The sequence below is a fragment of the Oncorhynchus tshawytscha genome, unplaced genomic scaffold, assembly GCF_018296145.1.
Source record: "Oncorhynchus tshawytscha isolate Ot180627B unplaced genomic scaffold, Otsh_v2.0 Un_contig_2580_pilon_pilon, whole genome shotgun sequence".
NCBI classification, from domain to species: Eukaryota; Metazoa; Chordata; class Actinopteri; order Salmoniformes; family Salmonidae; genus Oncorhynchus; species Oncorhynchus tshawytscha.
This window is the reverse complement of record NW_024609691.1, coordinates 54,952-76,230: the sequence shown is the minus strand read 5'-3', so window position 1 is coordinate 76,230 and position 21,279 is coordinate 54,952. Positions and strand designations below refer to the sequence as shown.

General features: G+C 45.7%; 1 protein-coding gene across 2 annotated transcripts; it reads left to right on the top strand.

Annotated features, from left to right (window-relative positions):
* The first annotated feature begins 147 nt into the window (after positions 1–147).
* mmp21 (matrix metallopeptidase 21) lies at positions 148–18,810 on the top strand. 2 transcript variants are annotated; one of them, XM_042316978.1, is made up of 10 exons: positions 149–891; positions 2,703–3,381; positions 5,508–5,630; positions 7,115–7,267; positions 7,669–7,808; positions 10,432–10,573; positions 12,386–12,515; positions 14,108–14,235; positions 16,089–16,261; positions 17,738–18,810. In XM_042316978.1, exons 1-10 carry the CDS (start codon positions 739–741, stop codon positions 18,065–18,067), a joined length of 2,151 nt encoding a protein of 716 aa, XP_042172912.1. In that variant the 5' UTR covers positions 149–738; the 3' UTR covers positions 18,068–18,810. The 2 variants fall into 2 exon arrangements, with proteins under 2 accessions (XP_042172911.1, XP_042172912.1); XM_042316977.1 differs by lacking the exons at positions 7,669–7,808; positions 10,432–10,573; positions 12,386–12,515; ... (1 more) ...; positions 16,089–16,261; positions 17,738–18,810 and having other exon boundaries at positions 148–891; positions 2,703–5,630; positions 7,115–7,246.
* Positions 18,811–21,279: the final 2,469 nt, after the last annotated feature.

Sequence of the window (21,279 nt, the reverse complement as noted above, 5' to 3'; positions counted from 1 at the left end):
TAACTCCACTGTTCCCAGGTAGGCCTTCATTGTATATAAGAATTTCTTCTGACTTGCCTAGTTAAATAAAGGTTAAATAAATAAATAAAAAAAATAAAAAAAAAATATATATATATATATATATATAAAAATGAGCATACTTTGAGAATTGAAAAATATTAATTTAATTATAAAAAATTAAATAGTGAACAATTAGTGCACAGCTCTAACAATATGTTGAAATGGTGATTTATTGATTTTTATTTATGGCCGTTTTTTTTTAAACTGAATAAATCCATCTGAGGGGGAGAGACGCGCGCCATGCGTTCCAACCAGGTGTGTTCCTGGGCGGGAGTCGCGTGGCTGTTTTCCCGCCCCTTACTGTCCGGGCTGAAATGCCAACGGTTAAGACCGCTCCGTATCCATTAGTAACCAGTATCCATTAGTAACCAGGGAAGCGTTAGGCACACAGTTGGCGGACATTTTTAATTTAGCAGCCGCTTTAGAGGTGTTTGTTTACCTTTCGCAGCTGAGTGCGTAATGCGAGTCATAGGCCATCTCTATAGGTCTACTTTATTGAAGTGTCGATACTCTGTAAAACTTCAAAGTGTGTCACGTTTTAAAGGGCGTAACTTTGGAAAAGAGCCTTTACATTTTGGTTGAGGACATGATTTCACTCTTCAGTGGGTCATTATCTCCCTCTCTCTCTCTCGCCATCATCAAACTGACCCGTGTCAAGACACACCGCAACAAACCACGATGCTGATTTTACTCCAGTTGATAAATGTATTGTTGTTGACCAACATTGGCTCCACTGATGCAGAGAAACTCTTCCACAGTCGGGATCATTCCGACCTAGAGATCCCCTCCTCTCACCAGGCTGAGCTCATAACAGACCAGGATACTGCAGAGGTAACACTTTTATTTTCTCTCCAAGTAATCACTATTTTATTAGGTGCAAATGTGATGTTCAGCTATTCAATATATGGCAGATTATACTGTCTGGCATACTGTCTGGCAGATTATACTGTCTGGCAGATTAAACATCCAAAAGGTCAGAGACTAGACTATGTCCATATAGTAGATTATACTGTCTGGCAGATTATACTGTCTGGCATACTGTCTGGCAGATTATACTGTCTGGCAGATTATACATTCAAAAGGTCAAGGATGCCCGATGTAGTTGTCCATAATGGTTAAGACTGCTTATGATGGATATTCTACTATCTTCAGTAGTGGTTATAAAGGCGTTATGGATGTAAACATAAGCGTGAGGGTTTAACCCCATTACAAGACACGGAGGGTGTGTTGCACCAACATGATTTAAATCAATCTTAGATTAGACCTAATCGAGACTTTGTAAATGTGTTGCACCACTTAATTTTAAGACTGGATTAGTTCATCTAAGGTTAAATCACTAAACTATGATCAGTGATACGTGTCCTAATGGATTCACCATGTAAATATGTTGTAGTTCTATGGAAACAAACCAGCACTGGTCATTGCTAGCCTAGTCAGCAAAGTGACTTTTCACTTCAGGCTAAGGATGAAATTAATTGCATTTATCTGTCAAATTATTTATCTGGATAGTTGAGTTTAACGAACTTGATAAACCACAGGAGATAAAATTGTTAATCACAAAGAAAATAAAGGACATACAAATGATTCACACTGATATTTTATGCATTCAAACAGTGTCAGTTTAGATTTAATCCCAAAACTGAATTTAAATTAGTTTTTAAAACAATGGAGCAACAAGATTACATTTGATCTTGGTCTGAGTTCTAAATTAAATTTAGTGTAGAAGAAGGATTAGATTGAACTATGATTATTGAAAACGAGGTTTAAGGTTCAGTGCAAAAACATTACTAGATAAACCTTGATTAAACCCAGTTTAAGAGTTAATCCATGTTGGTACAATCCACCCTGAGGGAATCAAATAGAATCAAATGAGCCAAAGGTTGTAGGAGTGTAAACTACATACCTGATAGCATAGCTGCGATGGTCACCATCTCGTTCACACAATCAAACTCACAGGACGCCAGCAGAGCCTTGGCCATCTGAGCATCCAATGGCAACTCAGAGATTATGATCCCGATCTCTGATAGGTTCCCATCGTCGTCCAATGCCGCGAGGTAATCCAGCTCCTCTAGCAACTGCATCAGACCCTCTGGATCTGGATAGGAAGTAGACAACTTAGATCACAGATAATAAAATACAAGATCTGGATAGGAAGTAGACAACATAGATCATAGATAATAAAATACAAGATCTGGATAGGAAGTAGACAACTTAGATCATAGATAATAAAATACAAGATCTGGATAGGAAGTAGACAACTTAGATAATAGATCATACAAGACAAGATCTGGATAGGAAGTAGACAACTTAGATCATAGATAATAAAATACAAGATCTGGATAGGAAGTAGATCATCCTTTACATAATAGATAATAAAAGAGAAGATTTGGATAGGAAGTAGATCATCTTAAACTGGTAGCCAGACTAGTGGAATGTTATCTAAACAGACTGGTACCTAGACGAGTGGATTGTTATCTAAACAGACTGGTACCCAGACTAGAGGAATGTTATCTAAACAGACTGGTACCCAGACTAGAGGAATGTTATCTAAACAGACTGATGCCCAGACTAGGTTATTTCCTGTTAGATGTTCTAGAGGTGTTAGTTCTACCAGCTGTTTTAACAACATGCCATATTTCCAGCTATTTCTCTCAAGGTACGGCTTCATAAGACCGGTGAACTGGGAGGAGCTCCAGTTTGACCAATCAACAGGCATTTCTAACGATGAAGACTTTCCCGGGGAGGAAGACCTATCTGGGATACAGGAGGGAGACTCATCGTTGTCACGTGCAGAGACTGATGATGATGATGATGATGACGAAGACTCTCCAAATCCCACTGAAAGCCAAGCCTTCATCTCAGCTCTCAGAGACTTCCAGATGGTGTCCGGCCTGTCTGTCACAGGGCGGTTTGACGACGCCACCAAGGCTGCCATGAACAAGCCAAGGTGTGGGGTCCCGGATAAGGAGACGGATGATGCTACTGATGAAGTACACGACTCCACCAGCTCAGCACTTGGTATCAACACCGCCACCTGGCTAACTAAGAACACAGACACCTCAGAATACTCTAACAAAACATTCAGTGGTGTTTTAAATGGCTCTGCTACTGATTACCCAGTGGACAATAACATATTCGCTGACCTTTCTAATGGCACTGATGGAAACTATACAGAGGTTGACAATTCATTCAGTGACATTTTTAATAGCACTGTCAGTACCTACAAAGATGATATATCTGCCAGTAGCACAACAGAATACTACGACCCAGTCGGTGATACTCTCAATGATTCTGCTATAAACAACACAGAGAATAACAGCAATGCACACAGTCACACAGGGAACGACCCTACCACTGCTACTGACAGACCTCATCAGAGCCCTCCTCCTACCACTGCTACTGACAGACCTCATCAGAGCCCTCCTCCTACCACTGCTACTGACAGACCTCATCAGAGCCGTCCTCCTACCACTGCTACTGACAGACCTCATCAGAGGCCTCCTCCTACCACTGCTACTGACAGACCTCATCAGAGGCCTCCTCCTACCACTGCTACTGACAGACCTCATCAGAGCCCTCCTCCTACCACTGCTACTGACAGACCTCATCAGAGCCCTCCTCCTACCACTGCTACTGACAGACCTCATCAGAGGCCTCCTCCTACCACTGCTACTGACAGACCTCATCAGAGCCCTCCTCCTACCACTGCTACTGACAGACCTCATCAGAGCCCTCCTCCTACCACTGCTACTGACAGACCTCATCAGAGGCCTCCTCCTACCACTGCTACTGACAGACCTCATCGGAGGCCTCCTCCTACCACTGCTACTGACAGACCTCATCAGAGCCCTCCTCCTATCACTGCTACTGACAGACCTCATCAGAGCCCTCCTCCTACTACTGCTACTGACAGACCTCATCAGAGCCCTCCTCCTACCACTGGTACTGACAGACCTCATCAGAGGCCTCCTCCTACCACTGCTACTGACAGACCTCATCAGAGAGCCCTCCTCCTACCACTGCTACTGACAGACCTCATCAGAGCCCTCCTCCTACCACTGCTACTGACAGACCTCATCAGAGGCCTCCTCCTACCACTGCTACTGACAGACCTCATCGGAGCCCTCCTCCTACCACTGCTACTGACAGACCTCATCAGAGCCCTCCTCCTACCACTGCTACTGACAGACCTCATCAGAGGCCTCCTCCGACCACTGCTACTGACAGACCTCATCAGAGCCGTCCTCCGACCACTGCTACTGACAGACCTCATCAGAGCCCTCCTCCTACCACTGCTACTGACAGACCTCATCAGAGGCCTCCTCCTACCACTGCTACTGACAGACCTCATCGGAGGCCTCCTCCTACCACTGCTACTGACAGACCTCATCAGAGCCCTTTTCCTACCACTGCTACTGACAGACCTCATCAGAGCCCTCCTCCTACCACTGCTACTGACAGACCTCATCAGAACCCCTCCTCCTACCACTGCTACTGACAGACCTCATCAGAGCCCTCCTCCTACCACTGCTACTGACAGACCTCATCAGAGGCCTCCTCCTACCACTGCTACTGACAGACCTCATCAGAGCCCTCCTCCTACCACTGGTACTGACAGACCTCATCAGAGGCCTCCTCCTACCACTGCTACTGACAGACCTCATCAGCGTCAGAGCCCTCCTCCTATCACTGCTACTGATAGACCTCATCAGAGCCCTCCTCCTACCACTGCTACTGACAGATCTCATAAGAGCCCTCCTCCTACCACTGCTACTGACAGACCTCATCAGAGAGCCCTCCTCCTACCACTGCTACTGACAGACCTCATCAGAGCCCTCCTCCTACCACTGCTACTGACAGACCTCATCAGAGGCCTCCTCCTACCACTGCTACTGACAGACCTCATCAGAGCCCTCCTCCTACCACTGCTACTGACAGACCTCATCAGAGCCCTCCTCCTACCACTGCTACTGACAGACCTCATCAGAGCCTTCCTCCTACCACTGCTACCGACAGACCTCATCAGAGCCCTCCTCCTACCACTGCTAATGACAGACCTCATCAGAGCCCTCCTCCTACCACTGCTTCTGACAGACCTCATCAGAGGCCTCCTCCTACCACTGCTACTGACAGACCTCATCGGAGCCCTCTTACTACCACTGCTACTGACAGACCTCATCAGAGCCCTCCTCCTACCACTGCTACCGACAGACCTCATCAGAGCCCTCCTCCTACCACTGCTACTGACAGACCTCATCGGAGCCCTTTTCCTACCACTGCTACCGACAGACCTCATCGGAGCCCTCCTCCTACCACTGCTACCGACAGACCTCATCGGAGCCCCTCTCCTACCACTGCTACTGACAGACCTCATCAGAGGCCTCCTCCTACCACTGCTACTGACAGACCTCATCAGAGCCCTCTTACTACCACTGCTACTGACAGACCTCATCAGCATCAGAACCGCGTGGCCTCACTGCTGTCCAAGCGGAGGCAGAAGAGACATGTGGGGAGACGTGCATGGGGAAACATGGCATTCTCCAAAATGGTGCTGAAGTGGAGGCTGATAGGTGAGAGTTACTATGAGACTGATAGGTGAGGGTTACTATGAGGCTGATAGGCGAGGGTTATTATGAGGCTGATAGGTGAGGGTTATTATGAGGCTGATGGGTGAGGGTTACTATGAGGCTGATAGGTGAGGGTTACTATGAGGCTGATAGGTGAGGGTTACTATGATACTGATAGGTGAGAGTTACTATGAGACTGATAGGTGAGGGTTATTATGAGGCTGATAGGTGAGGGTTACTATGAGGCTGAGAGGGTTACTATGAGGCTGATAGGTGAGGGTTACTGATGGTGACTGATAGGTGAGGGTTACTATGAGGCTGATAGGTGAGGGTTACTATGAGGCTGATAGGTGAGGGTGATAGGTGAGGAGGGTTACTAGGCTGAGGAGGGATAGGTGAGGGTTACTGAGGCTGATAGGTGAGGGTTACTATGAGGCTGATAGGTGAGGGTTACTGATGAGGGTTACTATGAGGCTGATAGGTGAGGGTTACTATGAGGCTGATAGGTGAGGGTTACTATGAGGCTGATAGGTGAGGGTTACTATGAGGCTGATAGGTGAGGGTTACTATGATACTGATAGGTGAGGGTTACTATGAGGCTGATAGGTGAGGGTTATTATGAGGCTGATAGGTGAGGGTTACTATGAGGCTGATAGGTGAGGGTTACTATGAGGCTGATAGGTGAGGGTTACTATGAGGCTGATAGGTGAGGGTTACTATGAGGCTGATAGGTGAGGGTTACTATGAGGCTGATAGGTGAGGGTTACTATGAGGCTGATAGGTGAGGGTTACTATGAGACTGATAGGTGAGGGTTACAATGAGGCTGATAGGTGAGGGTTACTATGAGGCTGATGGTTGAGGGTTACTATGAGGCTGATAGGTGAGGGTTACTATGAGGCTGATAGGTGAGGGTTACTATGATGATAGGTGAGGGTTATTGAGGCTGAGGTGAGGGTTACTATGAGGCTGATAGGTGAGGGTTACTATGAGGCTGATAGGTGAGGGTTACTATGAGGCTGATAGGTGAGGGTTACTGATAGGTGAGGGTTACTATGAGGCTGATAGGTGTTACTATGAGGGTTACTATGAGACTGATAGGTGAGGGTTACAATGAGACTGATATGTGAGGGTTACTATGAGGCTGATGGTTGAGGGTTACTATGAGGCGATGGTGAGGGTTACTATGAGGCTGATAGGTGAGGGTTACTATGAGGCTGATAGGTGAGGGTTACTGTGAGGCTGATAGGTGAGGGTTATTATGAGGCTGATAGGTGAGGGTTACTATGAGGCTGATAGGTGAGTGTTACTATGAGGCTGATAGGTGAGTGTTATTATGAGGCTGATAGGTAAGAGTTACTATGAGGCTGATAGGTGAGGGTTACTATGAGGCTGATAGGTGAGGGTTACTATGAGGCTGATAGGTGAGGGTTACTATAAGGCCTTGTCATATTCAACAGAATGTGTGCTGGCCTTTGTTCATGTCTAGGAGAGGGTTACAGCAGTCAGCTGACCATACAGGACCAGAGACACATCATCAGCCTGGCCTTCAGAATGTGGAGCGAGGTGTCTCCCCTGGAGTTTATAGAGGACACATCCTCTCCCCTGGCGGATGTAGACATCAAACTGGGTTTTGGCACAGGTGGGTCTCGTTTTAGCCTGGGCACCAGTCCATTTCTACTCACATACCGGTCCTTACCAGTCCCTGTAATGCAATGACACAAAGTACAAGGACTGGAATGTCCACAAAAACAGACTGGTACCCAGTCTCGTCTCACATGCCTAGGTTTAGACAATATTACCTGTGTATTTGGGATGAATTGAATGTTATGAACAAATTGCATCTACTCTAGCCTGGTCCCAGACCTGTATATGCTGTCTTGTTGTCAGCTGGTAGGACAGCACAAGCAGATCACAGACCAGGCTTTCATTATGCTATATCTTCCCTGGAAATGGTTATTTTTAAAAATGTTATATCTTTACATTTTGTAGAGGCAATGACGATAGATAGTGTGTCCTTTTCGTTGTGTTTCAACCATGCAGGGAGACACTTGGGATGCAATCAGAAGTTCGATGGTACTGGACGAGAGTTTGCTCACGCCTGGTTCCTGGGAGACATTCACTTTGATGACGATGAACATTTTACTGCACCTAACACTGGCAGTGGAATCAGCCTGCTCAAAGTGAGTGTGGGACAGGATGTTTTGATTCAAACATGATGGTTATCTGTAATATCTGATGGACTTGTGATTTGTGATGTACCTGCCTGCCTTCCCTGTGTTCATTTATAAGACAAATTACATTCATGTAAATATTAGAAAACCCAGGAAACCTGAGGGCTGAGTGAGAACTATCAGGTAGGAGACAGGTAGCCTAGTGGTTAAATGTCAGGGCTGAGTGAGCACCTTCAGGTAGCCTAGTGGTTAAATGTCAGGGCTGAGTGAGCACCATCAGGTAGCCTAGTGGTTGAATGTCAGGGCTGAGTGAGCACTATCAGGTAGCCTAGTGGTTGAATGTCAGGGCTGAGTGAGCACTATCAGGTAGGATCAGGTAGCCTAGTGGTTAAATGTCAGGGCTGAGTGAGAACTATCAGGTAGGATCAGGTAGCCTAGTGGTTAAATGTCAGGGCTGAGTGAGAACTATCAGGTAGGAGACAGGTAGCCTGTGGTTAAATGTCAGGGCTGAGTGAGCACTATCAGGTAGGAGACAGGTAGCCTCGTGGTTAAATGTCAGGGCTGAGTGAGAACTATCAGGTAGGATCAGGTAGCCTAGTGGTTAAATGTCAGGGCTGAGTGAGCACTATCAGGTAGGATCAGGTAGCCTAGTGGTTAAATGTCAGGGCTGAGTGAGAACTATCAGGTAGGATCAGGTAGCCTAGTGGTTAAATGTCAGGGCTGAGTGAGCACTATCAGGTAGGAGACAGGTAGCCTCGTGGTTAAATGTCAGGGCTGAGTGAGAACTATCAGGTAGGAGACAGGTAGCCTAGTGGTTAAATGTCAGGGCTGAGTGAGCACTATCAGGTAGGAGACAGGTAGCCTAGTGGTTAAATGTCAGGGCTGAGTGAGAACTATCAGGTAGGAGACAGGTAGCCTAGTGGTTAAATGTCAGGGCTGAGTGAGAACTATCAGGTAGGAGACAGGTAGCCTGAGTGGTTAAATGTCAGGGCTTTCATTATGCTATATCTGTGTGAGCAAATGAGTGAGCACTATCAGGTAGGAGACAGGTAGCCTAGTGGTTAAATGTCAGGGCTGAGGAGCACCATCAGGTAGCCTAGTGGTTAAATGTCAGGGCTGAGTGAGCACCATCAGGTAGCCTAGTGGTTAAATGTCAGGGCTGAGTGAGAACTATCAGGTAGCCTAGTGGTTAAATGTCAGGGCTGAGTGAGCACTATCAGGTAGGAGACAGGTAGCCTAGTGGTTAAATGTCAGGGCTGAGTGAGCACTATCAGGTAGCCTAGTGGTTAAATGTCAGGGCTGAGTGAGCACTATCAGGTAGCCTAGTGGTTAAATGTCAGGGCTGAGTGAGCACTATCAGGTAGCCTAGTGGTTAAATGTCAGGGCTGAGTGAGCACTATCAGGTAGGAGACAGGTAGCCTAGTGGTTAAATGTCAGGGCTGAGTGAGAACTATCAGGTAGGAGACAGGTAGCCTAGTGGTTAAATGTCAGGGCTGAGTGAGCACTATCAGGTAGGAGACAGGTAGCCTAGTGGTTAAATGTCAGGGCTGAGTGAGCACTATCAGGTAGGAGACAGGTAGCCTAGTGGTTAAATGTCAGGGCTGAGTGAGAACTATCAGGTAGGAGACAAGTTTAGGTATCTTTACTTTGGGTACTTTTTCCACCACTGGTCAGATGTATGTTTTTATTCTATTTGACTTATTTTGTCTAACAGACAAGTAACCAAAATGTTTGTCATCTTTTCTGAGTTTTCAATGAAAATATATATTTTTTATTTTTTTCAGGGCTGAGTGAGCACTGTCAGGTAGGAGACAGGTAGCCTAGTGGTTAAATGTCAGGGCTGAGTGAGCACTATCAGGTAGACAGGTAGCCTAGTGGTTAAACAGGGCTGAGTGAGAAGGTAGCCTCGTGGTTAAATGTCAGGGCTGAGTGAGAACTATCAGGTAGCCTAGTGGTTAAATGTCAGGGCTGAGTGAGCACTACCAGGTAGGAGACAGGTAGCCTAGTGGTTAAATGTCAGGGCTGAGTGAGCACCATCAGGTAGCCTAGTGGTTAAATGTCAGGGCTGAGTGAGAACTATCAGGTAGGAGACAGGTAGCCTAGTGGTTAAATGTCAGGGCTGAGTGAGCACCATCAGGTAGCCTAGTGGTTAAATGTCAGGGCTGAGTGAGCACTATCAGGTAGCCTAGTGGTTAAATGTCAGGGCTGAGTGAGAACTATCAGGTAGGAGACAGGTAGCCTAGTGGTTAAATGTCAGGGCTGAGTGAGCACTATCAGGTAGCCTAGTGGTTAAATGTCAGAGCTGATTGAGCACTATCAGGTAGCCTAGTGGTTAAATGTCATGGCTGAGTGAGCACTATCAGGTAGCCTAGTGGTTGAATGTCCGGGCTGAGTGAGCACCATCAGGTAGCCTAGTGGTTAAATGTCCGGGCTGAGTGAGCACCATCAGGTAGGAGACAGGTAGCCTAGTGTTTGGGCCAGTAACTGAAAAGTTAATAGTTTGAGTCCCCAAGTCGACGAGGTGAAAACTCTGTCAGTGTGCCCTTGAGCAAGGTACTTAGCCCTAATTGCACCTGTAATTTAGTCAAATGTAATTAACCCTGAATACCACCGTTGTTTTCCCACCCGTCAGGTGGCAGTGCATGAGATAGGCCACGTCCTGGGCCTGCCTCACATCTACAGGACTGGTTCCATTATGCAACCCAGTTACCTGCCCCAGGAATCAGGCTTCGAGATCAACTGGATGGACAGGAAGTCCATACAGCACCTCTATGGTAGGACAGAGCCACTGTATGTGAAAGTTGTGGAAACAGTACCACCTAGTGGACGAAATAGGAATATACTACCTGCCTACCTACCAACACCTGTCTACCTACCTACACCTGCCTACCTACCTACACCTGTCTACCTGCCTACCTATCTACCTGCCTACACCTGTCTACCTACCTACCTACACCTGTCTACCTACCTACCTACCTACCTACCTGTCTACCTACCTACCTACCTACCTACCTACCTACCTACCTACCTACCTACCTACCTACCTACCTACCTACCTACACCTGTCTACCTACCTACCTACCTACCTACCTGCCTACCTACCTACACCTGTCTACCTACTTACCTACCCACCTACCTACCTATACCTGTCCACCTACCATCTGGCTGGCTGTCTGGCTACCTGGCTATCTGTCAACTCCTCTTCCATCTGTTTGTCTGGTCTGTTTCCCTCTGGGGGGCTGTAAGGTTCAACAGTCTGGTCTGTTTCCCTCTAGGGGGCTGTAAGGTTCAACAGTCTGGTCTGTTTCCCTCTAGGGGGCTGTAAGGTTCAACAGTCTGGTCTGTTTCCCTCTAGGGGGCTGTAAGGTTCAACAGTCTGGTCTGTTTCCCTCTAGGGGGCTGTAAGGTTCAACAGTCTGGTCTGTTTCCCTCTAGGGGGCTGTAAGGTTCAACAGTCTGGTCTGTTTCCCTCTAGGGGGCTGTAAGGTTCAACAGTCTGGTCTGTTTCCCTCTGGGGGCTGTAAGGTTCAACAGTCTGGTCTGTTTCCCTCTGGGGGCTGTAAGGTTCAACAGTCTGGTCTGTTTCCCTCTAGGGGGCTGTGTTCAAGGTTCAACCTGGTCTGTTTCCCTCTGGGGGCTGTAAGGTTCAACAGTCTGGTCTGTTTCCCTCTAGGGGGCTGTAAGGTTCAACAGTCTGGTTCAACAGTCTGGTCTGTTTCCCTCTAGGGGGCTGTAAGGTTCAACAGTCTGGTCTGTTTCCCTCTAGGGGGCTGTAAGGTTCAACAGTCTGGTCTGTTTCCCTCTAGGGGGCTGTAAGGTTCAACAGTCTGGTCTGTTTCCCTCTGGGGGCTGTAAGGTTCAACAGTCTGGTCTGTTTCCCTCTGGGGGCTGTAAGGTTCAACAGTCTGGTCTGTTTCCCTCTGGGGGCTGTAAGGTTCAACAGTCTGGTCTGGAACAGTCTGGTCTGTTTCCCTCTGGGGGCTGTAAGGTTCAACAGTCTGGTCTGTTTCCCTCTACTGTAAGGGTCAACAGTCTGGTGTTTCCCTCTACCTGTAAGGTTCAACAGTCTGGTCTGTTTCCCTCTGGGGGCTGGGTTCAACAGTCTGGTCTGTTGTCTGGCTCTAGGGGGCTGTAAGTTCAACAGTCTGGTCTGTTTCCCTCTAGGGGGCTGTAAGGTTCAACAGTCTGGTCTGTTTCCCTCTAGGGGGCTGTAAGGTTCAACAGTCTGGTCTGTTTCCCTCTGGGGGCTGTAAGGTTCAACAGTCTGGTCTGTTTCCTCTAGGGGGCTGTAAGGTTCAACAGTCTGGTCTGTTTCCCTCTAGGGGGCTGTAAGGTTCAACAGTCTGGTCTGTTTCCCTCTAGGGGGCTGTAAGGTTCAACAGTCTGGTCTGTTTCCCTCTAGGGGGCTGTAAGGGTCAGTTCAACACAGTGTTTGACTGGATCAGGAAGGAGAGAATCCAGTACGGTTCAACAGTCTGGTCTGTTTCCCTCTAGGGGGCTGTAAGGGTCAGTTCAACACAGTGTTTGACTGGATCAGGAAGGAGAGAATCCAGTACGGTTCAACAGTCTGGTCTGTTTCCCTCTAGGGGACTGTAAGGGTCAGTTCAACACAGTGTTTGACTGGATCAGGAAGGAGAGAACCCAGTACGGTGAGGTGGTGATTCGTTTCAACACCTACTTCATGAGGGACGGCTGGTACTGGCTCTATGAGAACAGGTAAAAACAGACAAATAATCACAATCTTAAAGTTTACCTTTCCGTTAGTCAGCACCTCTTCAACGACTTTGGGTGTGTGTCAATGAATTCCTACAGACCAACAACAATATATGTGCATTTTGAAAACAATGAGATAGACTTAAATCGTCATTATAAACAGTATGGAAAAGAGGTTGAAATATTTATTTATATAGTACCAGTCAAAAGTTCCAGAACACCTACTCATTCAAGATTTTTCTTTATTTGTACTATTTTCTATATTGTAGAATAATAGTGAAGACATCAACACTATGAAATAGCACATATGGAATCATGTGTCAACTTGAGGTCTGTTATTGTGAAGTGGAAACGTCTAGGAGCAACAATGCTAAGCCGCAAAGTGGTAGGCCACACAAGCTCACAGAACGAGACCAGCGAGTGCTGAAGCACGTAAAAATCGTCTGTCCTCGGGTTGCAACACTCACAACCGAGTTCCAAATTGCCTCTGGAAGCAACGTCAGCACAAGAACTGTTAGTCGGGAGCTTCATGAAATGGGTTTCCATGGCCGAGCAGCCGCACACAAGCCTAAGATCACCATGTGCAATGTCAAGCGTCGGCTGGAGTGGTGTAAAGCTGACCGCCATTGGAATCTAGAGCAGTGGAAACACATTCTCTGGAGTGATGAATCACACTTCACCATCTGGCAGTCTGACGGACGAATCTGGGTTTGGCAGATGCCAGAAGAACGCTACCTGCCCCAATGCATAGTGCCCACTGTAAAGTTTGGTGGAGGAGGAATAATGGTCTGGGGCTGTCTTTCATGGTTTGGGCCCCTTAGTTCCAGTCAAGGAAAATCTTAACGCTACAGCATACAATGATTCCGCTCTTCCAATGTAGCCTAGTGGCAACAGTTTGGGGAAGGCCCGATTCCTGTTTCAGCATGGCATTTTTTATTTGACCTTTATTTAACGAGGCAAGTCAGTTAAGAACAAATTCTTATGTTCAATGACAGCCTAGGAACAGTGGGTTAACTGCCTGTTCAGGGGCAGAACGACAGATTTGTACCTTGTCAACTCGGGGGTTTGAACTTGCAACCTTCCGGTTACTAGTCCAACGCTCTAACCACTAGGCTACCCTGCCGCCGTGCACAAAGCAAGGTCCATACAGAAATGGTTTGTCGACATCGGTGGGAAGAAGTTGACTGGCCTGCCCTGACCTCAACCCCATTGAACACCTTTGGGTTGAATTGGAAGGCCGAATGCGAGCCAGGCCTAATCGCCCAACATCAGTGCCCCAGACCTCACTAATGCTCTTGTGGCTGAATGGAAGTCAGTCCCCGCAGCAATGTTCCAACATCTAGTGGAAAGTCTTCCCAGAAGAGTGGAGCTGCAAAGGGAGGGACCAACTCCATATTAATGCCCATGATTATGTAATAAGATGCACGTGTCCACATACTTTTGGTCATGTAGTGTATGTACAATTACATTCATTATGTTGTATAAACATTCCCCCCAAAATATAAACATAAATATCTGGATTTTTCAAAACGCACGTAAATATATGGTTCTTCATTGCAAGGGTTGAAATCATTCCTCTCTCTGTATGAGGACAGGACCAACCGAACCCGCTATGGTGACCCGGTGGCTCTTCAGGTGGGCTGGCACGGCATACCCCCTGACGGGGTAGACGCATGTGTGCACGTGTGGAACAGGAACACTGATGCTGTCTACTTCTTTAAAGGTAATGGAACTGACTAGAGTAAACCTGTCTGTCTGTCTGTCTGTCTGTCTGTCTGTCTGTCTGTCTGTCTGTCTGTCTGTCTGTCTGTCTGTCTGTCTGTCTGTCTGTCTGTCTGTCTGTCTCTCTCTGTCTCTGTCTCTGTCTCTGTCTCTCTCTCTCTTGACCGTGGCTCCATCTGTTAGAGGCTTGAGTCTCCCTCTTGACTGTGGTTCCATCTGTTAAAGACTTGAGTCTCCCTCTTGACTGTGGTTCCATCATTAGGGGGCTTGAGTCTCCCTCTTGACTGTGTTTCCATCATTAGGGGGCTTAAGTCTCCCTCTTGACTGTGTTTCCATCATTAGGGGGCTTGAGTCTCCCTCTTGACTGTGTTTCCATCATTAGGGGGCTTAAGTCTCCCTCTTGACTGTGTTTCCATCATTAGGGGGCTTAAGTCTCCCTCTTGACTGTGTTTCCATCATTAGGGGGCTTGAGTCTCCCTCTTGACTGTGTTTCCATCATTAGGGGGCTTAAGTCTCCCTCTTGACTGTGTTTCCATCATTAGGGGGCTTGAGTCTCCCTCTTGACTGTGTTTCCATCATTAGGGGGCTTGAGTCTCCCTCTTGAATGTGTCTCCATCTGTTAAAGACTTGAGTCTCCCTCTTGACTGTGTCTCCATCTGTTAGAGGCTTGAGTCTCCCTCTTGACTGTGGTTCCATCTGTTAGAGGCTTGAGTCTCCCTCTTGACTGTGTTTCCATCATTAGGGGGCTTGAGTCTCCCTCTTGAATGTGTCTCCATCTGTTAGAGGCTTGAGTCTCCCTCTTGACTGTGTCTCCATCTGTTAGAGGCTTGAGTCTCCCTCTTGACTGTGTCTCCATCTGTTAGAGGCTTGAGTCTCCCTCTTGACTGTGTCTCCATCTGTTAGAGGCTTGAGTCTCCCTCTTGACTGTGGTTCCATCTGTTAGAGGCTTGAGTCTCCCTCTTGACTGTGGTTCCATCTGTAGGAGGCTTGAGTCTCCCTCTTGACTGTGTCTCCATCTGTAGGAGGCTTGAGTCTCCCTCTTGACTGTGTCTCCATCTGTAGGAGGCTTGAGTCTCCCTCTTGACTGTGTCTCCATCTGTAGGAGGCTTGAGTCTCCCTCTTGACTGTGTTTCCATCTGTAGGAGGCTTGAGTCTCCCTCTTGACTGTGTCTCCATCTGTAGGAGGCTTGAGTCTCCCTCTTGACTGTGTCTCCATCTGTTAGGAGGCTTGAGTCTCCCTCTTGACTGTGTTCCATCTGTAGGAGGCTTGAGTCTCCCTTTGACTGTGGTTCCATCTGTTAGGAGGCTTGAGTCTCCCTCTTGACTGTGGTTCCATCTGTAGGAGGCTTGAGTCTCCCTCTTGACTGTGTCTCCATCTGTAGGAGGCTTGAGTCTCCCTCTTGACTGTGTCTCCATCTGTTAGGAGGCTTGAGTCTCCCTCTTGACTGTGTCTCCATCTGTTAGGAGGCTTGAGTCTCCCTCTTGACTGTGTTTCCATCTGTAGGAGGCTTGAGTCTCCCTCTTGACTGTGTTTCCATCTGTTAGCGGCTTGAGTCTCCCTCTTGACTGTGTCTCCATCTGTAGGAGGCTTGAGTCTCCCTCTTGACTGTGTTTCCATCTGTAGGAGGCTTGAGTCTCCCTTTGACTGTGTCTCCATCTGTAGGAGGCTTGAGTCTCCCTCTTGACGTTAACTCTGGCTGTAAATCGTAGTCCAGACCTACTCTATCATATGGCTGTTTTAATTTACTCTTGTTAGTTTAGTTTTTTTAAGCGATTTGAAATTATCTCTGTTATGAAAATATCTGTAGAAGTTGAATAAATACATTTTTATGAATATCTCCTTGTGTACACTAGGCACCCAGTACTGGAGGTATGACGATGACAATGACCAGGTGTTTACAGTGGACCCTGAGGGACACCTCTACCCTAGACTCATCTCTGAGGGGTTCCCAGGGGTGCCCAGTCCTATAGACACAGCCTTCTATGACAGGAGGGACTATCACATCTACTTCTTCAAGGGCACCTATGTAAGTCATTAACATATTGTTAATTAGCCATATGTCATTAACATATTGTTGATTTGACATGTCATTAACATATTGTTGATTTGACATATGTCATTAACATATTGTTGATTTGACATATGTCATTAACATATTGTTGATTTGACATATGTCATTAACATATTGTTGATTTGACATATGTCATTAACATATTGTTGATTTGACATATGTCATTAACATATTGTTGATTTGACATATGTCATTAACATGTCATTAACATATTGTTGATTTGACATGTCATTAACATATTGTTGATTTGACATATGTCATTAACATATTGTTGATTTGACATATGTCATTAACATATTGTTGATTTGACATATGTCATTAACATATTGTTGATTTGACATATGTCATTAACATATTGTTGATTTGACATATGTCATTAACATATTGTTGATTTGACATATGTCATTAACATATTGTTGATTTGACATATGTCATTAACATATTGTTGATTTGACATATGTCATTAACATATTGTTGATTTGACATATGTCATTAACACATTGTTGATTTGACATATGTCATTAACATATTGTTGATTTGACATATGTCATTAACATGTCATTAACATATTGTTGATTAGCCATATGTCATTAACATGTCATTAACATATTGTTGATTTGACATATGTCATTAACATATTGTTGATTTGACATATGTCATTAACATATTGTTGATTTGACATATGTCATTAACATATTGTTGATTTGACATATGTCATTAACATATTGTTGATTTGACATATGTCATTAACATATTGTTGATTTGACATATGTCATTAACATATTGTTGATTTGACATATGTCATTAACATATTGTTGATTTGACATATGTCATTAACATATTGTTGATTTGACATATGTCATTAACATATTGTTGATTAGCCATATGTCATTAACATATTGTTGATTTGACATATGTCATTAACATATTGTTGATTAGCCATGTGTCATTAACATATTGTTGATTAGCCATTGTCATTAACATGTCATTAACATATTGTAGATTTATGTTTAATATTCTTTATTAATCTCCTTCCTGTTTTATTTTTCATTTATCTGCTTGATTTGGTTGTTTAAATGTAAAGTGTTTAGAGATTTTAAAAGCAAATGATACATTTGAAATGTTCCTCAGCAGAAAACCACCATGAAAACGGTTCAGTAAAGAGCTACATTATTCCCCTCAGAGTTTAAACATTCCTCCTTTAATATTTCCCAATTATATCCAAGTGGAAAAAGAGGAGGGAAAAAAATGGCTGAATCAGTTGTAAAATATTGTGTTCCGCAGAAAATCCCCATCGGAGTTGTTTGTTTTGATAAACTGAACATTTACCATCTTGTTGTTTAGTACATTTATCACCTGCCTCGTTTACATCTTTCAACAGTTCTTTACTTCCTCCTCCTGTCATCTAAACATGTAAAGGTGTTCCAACAGGTGTATGTGTTCGACGTGACAGCCACCCGCGTGTCCCCAGGCTTCCCCAGGAAGATCACCGCTGTGTTCCCAGCAGTAGTGTCTGGGGATCACCCGGACGGTAGCATAGACGCCGCCTACTTCTCCTACACGCACAACGCTGTCTTCCTGTTCAAAGATACACAGTTCTGGAGGGTGGTGGGGAGGAGCAGAGACCGCTGGAGGAGACCGGCGCTGCCACGCAACGGCCTGCTGCCACGCAACGGCCTGCTGCCACACAGGAAGGTGGAGGAACAGTGGTTTGACATTTGTAACGTTCACCCCTCGGCTCTGAAGGTGGCCCGTCGATGAGAGGGGGGGGGGCTATGAGGATTCTGTGTAACGTTCACCCCTCGGCCCTGAAAGTGGCCCGTCGATGAGAGGGGGGGGGCTATGAGGATTCTGTGGGATTAGGGGAGCCTGGACCCAGATCGGATAGCACTCGTACCAACTCTAAACATGACACTGAGCGAGCAGCACAGACTGGCCCCGTAGCCATGACAACAGAGTTCCTAAAGCTGGTTTCACAGTAAACTGACTTATATCCATTACATTATAAAGATGTATTAGTCTACAACACATTTCATTCATTATGATAACTATTGTTAACTATTATCAACCTTGTACATGTCCACAATATATACTTAGTTGTTTCAAAAACGTTGTTATTTTAATAGTTTAATGGCCACGATTACAGACACCTGTGTCTTTTGACACTATATAAACGAGTCATCCCGCAGTGATTATACCCTGATGAAGACGGCTTGGCTGTCGAAACGTTGGACATCTGAGCTCCTAGAGTGGTGAGGCTCTCCTTTATTATTTATATTGTAATAGTTTACACAATATGTCGTTGAAGACAATTTTTTTGGCATGTTCTTATTTTTTTCTATGTTGTAAAAGTTTTATTTATATAAAATCAGTTGTATTATATGGACTGAATTGAATTGACAAAAACAACTCTGAAAACGCAGTTTTTAATTTAGACTGAGATCAGATACATGTTCCCTATTAAAGATTTGTAACAAACACAAAAAAATGCTGCCGTTGTCTTGGCTTCATTTATCAACACCACAGAACACATTCTGGAATGATTGATTGGTGAAATCTCTATGGTGTGCACCTGCACGGGAAATCCTGGGAATTTATTGAAAGTTCCTGGAATTTTGCAAACCTAATCAAAATACACTGTTTTGCAATGGTCTACAGTAGCCTCAATATCACTCTGCAGGGTAGCACCATGATGTAGCCGGAGGACAGCTAGCTTCTGTCCTCCTCTGGGTTACATTGACTTCAAATCAAATCAAAATCAAATGTATTTGTCACATACACATGGTTAGCAGATGTTAATGCGAGTGTAGCGAAATGCTTGTGCTTCTAGTTCCGACAATGCAGTAATAACCAACAAGTAATCTAACTAACAATTCCAAAACTACTGTCTTATACACAGTGTAAAGGGATGAAGAATATGTACATAAAGATATATGAATGAGTGATGGTACAGAGCGGCATAGGCAAGATACAGTAGATGGTATCGAGTACAGTATATACATATGAGATGAGTATGTAAACAAAGTGGCATAGTTAAAGTGGCTAGTGATACATGTATTACATAAAGATGCAGTAGATGATATAGAGTACAGTATACATATACATATGAGATGAATAATGTAGGGTATGTAAACATTATATTAAGTAGCATTGTTTAAAGTGGCTAGTGATATATTTGACATCAATTTCCATCAATTCCCATTATTAAAGTGGCTGGAGTAGAGTCAGTGTCATTGACAGTGTGTTGGCAGCAGCCACTCAATGTTAGTGGTGGCTGTTTAACAGTCTGATGGCCTTGAGATAGAAGCTGTTTTTCAGTCTCTCGGCCCCAGCTTTAATGCACCTGTACTGACCTCGCCTTCTGGATGATAGCGGGGTGAACAGGCAGTTGCTCGGGTGGTTGTTGTCCTTGATGATCTTTATGGCCTTCCTGTGACATCGGGTGCTGTAGGTGTCCTGGAGGGCAGGCAGTTTTCCCCCGGTGATGCGTTGTGCAGACCTCACTACCCTCTGGAGAGCCCTGTGGTTGTGGGCGGTGCAGTTGCCGTACCAGGCGGTGATACAGTCCGACAGGATGCTCTCGATTGTGCATCTGTAGAAGTTTGTGAGTGTTTTTGGTGACAAGCCAAATTTCTTCAGCCTCCTGAGGTTGTCGAGGCGCTGCTGCTCCAACCTTCACGATGCTGTCTGTGTGAGTGGACCAATTCAGTTTGTCTGTGATGTGTATGCCGAGGAACTTAAAACTTACTACCCTCTCCACTACTGTTCCATCAGTACATAACTTAGGAGGCTCATTGTTCTCACCCCCTTCCATAGACTTACACAGTAACTGTGACAACTTCTGGAGGATGTCCGCCACCAACCTATCAGAGCTCTTGCAGCTTGAACTGAGATGTTGTCCACCCAATCAAAGGATCAGATAATTAATCTAGTGCTGAAAGCATAAGCTACTGCTAGCTAGCACTGTAGTTCATAAAATGTGGTGAGAAGCTGGCTCAAAGAGAGAGAAAGACAATAGTTTAACAGTTTTTAACAAAGTAGCAAGAGAGAGAGAGAGTCATTTTTTTCAGTTTCACTGACTTAGCTAGCAAATGCAGCTAGCTTATTTAGCCTACTCAAACACCCTGCTCAAACAGAGAGATGCTATGTTAGCTAGCTGACTATGACTATTCAACACGACACTGGAACTCTTCTAAGTCGAGGTAAGTGGGAGTAGATGTAGCAGTGAATGGTGAGTGAGATCCTCGTTGACCCTCCGGAGGACCTTGAACTGCCCCCACGAACTGGGGGCTCAGTGTCTTACAGGACAGGCGGAGTGGGAGGTTCCTGGTGGGGTTCCAGATCTCCAGGATGGAACATGGGAAACTCACTGCGGTGGTGATCTGCTTGGTCCTTCTGGCGGCGGACGGCACGCTGGAGCCTCACTTGGGCATTGTTCCAAACCTCTTCTGCTCACCTGAACCACTTGTCCACTGCAGGAGATTTGGTCTGGCTCTGGGTCCACAGAGACTGGGCTGGATGATAGCCCAGAACACACTTTAAAGGAGTCAGTCCGGTGGAGGAGTTGCGCAATGATTTCTGAGCATACTCCGCCCAGGGAATGAATCGGGCCCACTCCCCTTGCCAGTCCTGGCAGTGACTCCTCAGGGACCTCCTCAGATCCTGGTTTATCTTCTCTATCTGCCCATTAGACTAAGGCTGGTACCCGGAAGTGAGGCTGACCGTGACTCCTAGCTTCTCCATGACGTGATTTGGGGGCCACGATTGGAGACGATGTCCTCCGGAAGGACATAGTGCTGGAAGACCTGCGGGAACATTGCCTCAGCGACCTGGAGACCAGAGAGAAGGATAAAACAGCAGGATTTAGAGAATCTATCCACAGCCACCAAAAGGGTGGTAAAACCATCAGAGGAGGGGACATCAGTGACAAAGTCAATGGGACAGATGAGACCAGGGAAGCTGAGGCACGGGAA